Source organism: Musca vetustissima, unplaced genomic scaffold, assembly GCF_032173495.1.
Source record: "Musca vetustissima isolate MV318-11 ecotype Yass unplaced genomic scaffold, APGP_CSIRO_Mvet_v1 utg65347, whole genome shotgun sequence".
Classification (NCBI taxonomy): domain Eukaryota; kingdom Metazoa; phylum Arthropoda; class Insecta; order Diptera; family Muscidae; genus Musca; species Musca vetustissima.
The window spans coordinates 31,370-34,809 of record NW_026881538.1 but is presented as its reverse complement, the minus strand read 5'-3'; the positions used below and the strand labels follow the sequence as shown (position 1 = coordinate 34,809).

The 3,440-nt window shown below is 35.2% G+C and overlaps 1 protein-coding gene across 1 annotated transcript; it reads left to right on the top strand.

The window, feature by feature from the left end:
• Positions 1–1,496: 1,496 nt before the first annotated feature.
• LOC133327467 (uncharacterized) lies at positions 1,497–3,236 on the top strand. The gene has a single exon (XM_061535986.1). The coding sequence runs from the start codon at positions 1,497–1,499 to the stop codon at positions 3,234–3,236; it is 1,740 nt and encodes a 579-aa protein (XP_061391970.1).
• Positions 3,237–3,440: the final 204 nt, after the last annotated feature.

The following is a 3,440-nucleotide window of genomic DNA, read 5'->3' as shown; positions in this document are numbered from 1 at the left end:
TTGTTAAATATTATAAGGAAAATTTTGACCGATTATCGAGACAAAAACAAAGTTTTTTGTTGTGATACATCACCTTATTATTGCATCATGCTTTTACTCTTGGAATTGTAATTGATTTGTTATATACACACAGATAAAATCATTTCAACGAACGAAGATTAAATGATGATTTAGCATAAAACACGTTTAATATAAATGCGGTATTAATTATTTCATCTCTGCTAATTATTTTAAGTGCGCCGAATCCACAAAAAAAAATATCAAACAATATCGTACATTTATTTCTGATAGAGAATAAAAAATATTTATTTATTATTTTCCAACCAATATATTTTGACTGTCAAAAATATTATGATTGGCATAACAGGGTGACATTAAAAACCAAAACGGTCTGTTTTATATTTGTTTTCAATGGCTTCATTCATTTAACAGCTGATTTCATTAACAGCTGTACTGAAACTGTTCCTTATTAAATTTGACTTGAAAAGTAGCAAAAGGTTCCTGCAATATGTCAGTCGTTTTAGATAAAATGCTACATTTACATCAAACACGTTTTTATGATAACACATCATTTTTGTTTGTCATTTCATTTTAATTTATGTCGAATAAATACGAATTTCCATAAAACACGTTTAATGTAAATCTAACAGTAGGTTTACATCAAACTTTTTATATGAAAAATCATTGAATAATGATCATTGAACGTATCATTATTTTCTTCAAATACACTTGGTGTAAACATAGTCTTATTTTCGTGACTAGCTCCACTTTCCATGTCATGGAACGTTTTTCATTATGTTATTTAAATCAAAAGAAGATAATTGTATAAATAAAAATTCTTAAGAGTAATTATCTCTAGATGCTATATATTTATTAAGTATTAGTATAAAATATATTTAGTGCAAATTTAAGATTATTTAAATATACTCGTATAGTAAAATATCTATAAATTTATATATTTGTATAGTATAGATATTAGAAAACTCATAAGTATTAGGATAATTATTAAAGCATGTCGTGTTGTATACATATAACTAATTACAAATATCAATTTATTTTTGAAAGTGCAGTATTTGAATATCATCATATTCGAAATATAACTGAGCAACAACCATGTGTATTTTTATTGCCGATTGCCACTGGTCCAGTACGTTGGGCGCCACATTAATTGGCATTGGTATTCGAATACTGCACTTTTAGCATAAGTTAAACATAAGCATTAGGGTTAGACATATTAGTCTTACACATTTGGAACTTTGAAAATCTATTTTTCGAATTTTAATTTCATATTTTAAAATATTATTTCATTTTTTTCTTTTTATGTTCCATTTTGGTTCTGAATTATCCGTTAACGCTTCACTATTAAAAACCATGATTGGAACAACAAAAACAACACAACAAACATTACAATTGTTAAACTCAAAAACACCATCTACAAAATTACACAATCACATCAAAAACGCATTCCGCCTTCCTCCAAATAGTTTGGCCAACCAATGGGAACCACCAAGACCACAATCGTCAATCGCTCCTTCGATGAAATGGGTAATGTTATGTGGCAGCAAGAAGCTGCTGAATTTGTTGAACAATTTCCACAGCGTAGGCGCCCAAAGGCTGCTGCGCTACTGCTAAGGCAAAGTGCCTCGGCAGGAACTTTATATAGGAAACCAGAAACCGTTATCCCAACCCTAAATAAACGAGCCAGTGGTGGAGAACTTTTGACACCGCAGCACAGGCATCAGCGTGATTTGTTTAGCGGCGATTTGGGTATACCCGATGTTAATAGCCATGTAGGTAGTGTGGTCCACACATTCGAAACCATGGCTCTACAGCGTCAATTGGCCGAAAGGCAGAGGATTCAACGTGAACGGGAACACAGTAAGTATTTGATGGAATTGCTAGCAATGCAAGCTGCAGCTGCTGCCATTGCAGCGGCATCATCTAATACAGCACCTGCGACAATCATATCACCAGCCACATCCAAACGCGCATTCATAACATGTGGCAACTCGAAAAGCACCTCAAAAAATAACACCAATGGCAACCCGTCTAAATTGCAACAACTAAAAAAGAAAACTCAAGAGACACGGCAAAAAATCGTACAACATATTCTACAACAAAACTCCGGAGTCAAGCACTCGGAACCAAATTTAGCAGCACCGGAACAAGAACTAAAGCAACAGATTAGGGCATCTTCGAATTCAGAGGTTTATTATCGTAACATCGATGATGATTATCGTAAGAATCTTTTTGGTACCTTAAGTCAAAGGAAAATAGCTCCCCTACAGGAAACAATGCAGGTTTCCAATACTCTAGACTCTCAGAGCTATTGTGAAAATTCACAAATTGTTAATCAGGCTTTTGATGAAATATTTGAGGGTTACAGTGGCCTAGAGGAGGAAGAAGAGGGGGAGGAGGAACGCGAGATCAATGATAATCAAAAGAATAGTTTAGTGCCTCCCACGGATCACCAAGCCTCTTCATGTTTTATCCAACAATATGGAAGACCGGGTGTAACGCCTAAAAGACTACCACCTTTATCTCATAAGAAAGCTGCTCCTCCTCCGCCACCACCCAAGAGTCACCACAACCCCTCCTCATCTGGCCACATTAAACGTAAAATAATGCCTTTTTGCGAATCGAAACAAAGATCCTCCACCTTTCACAATCTTGTGGAACGTCTTAAGACCCAACCTCAAAAATATACCACGCATTTTAAGAATTTAAATAAAACTTCCTCAGATAATTTTCTTAAACACGATCAGTTACCTTCAAATTCCTCCAAGTTTTTGCAAAAATTCCCACCTCACTTACATCTTAATCGTGAAGTAGAGGGCGAGGAGAGTCCAGAAAATCAAGATCAAGATTTCTTAAGAGGTTCCACCCTCTCCCAATCATTTGTTCGCCATTTGAAGGTTCACAAGGCTTCCAAGGGCAAAGCACCTCCTCCACCAATAGGGTTACAATCTCAACACCCGCAACCACAACAAACACAATCAGCCAAACATCAAATGAAAACGAGTGAAGCTCTTCGGCAGGTTCTTCTGTTTTCTCGTAAATCCAAATCTTCCGGGGAACTATTGCCCCACTGCGATTTGTATAGTACCGTGGAACCACGTAAGTATTATCGCCGACTGGAGGAAAGTGTTGAACGTAATAAGGAACGTTTTATTGATGGAGGTAACAATGGAATGCCGGTAAATGTTAATAGGAATCAGCAGTCAGCTGAGATTTGAAAAGGGAATGGACTTTTAGATTCCGAAGAAGATAAGCTTATAAATTAAATCGTCCGTAGTTTCTGAAGTTTGCTCAATTTTTTCTTTAGTTTTTAAGGAAGCTCATATGAGATTTTAACTCAGTGATGGAAATTAGTATGTGTGATTATGTTTTTAGTTCCAATATTGTCATTATTAACTTAGCTACTCAGTTAGAAGTACAGA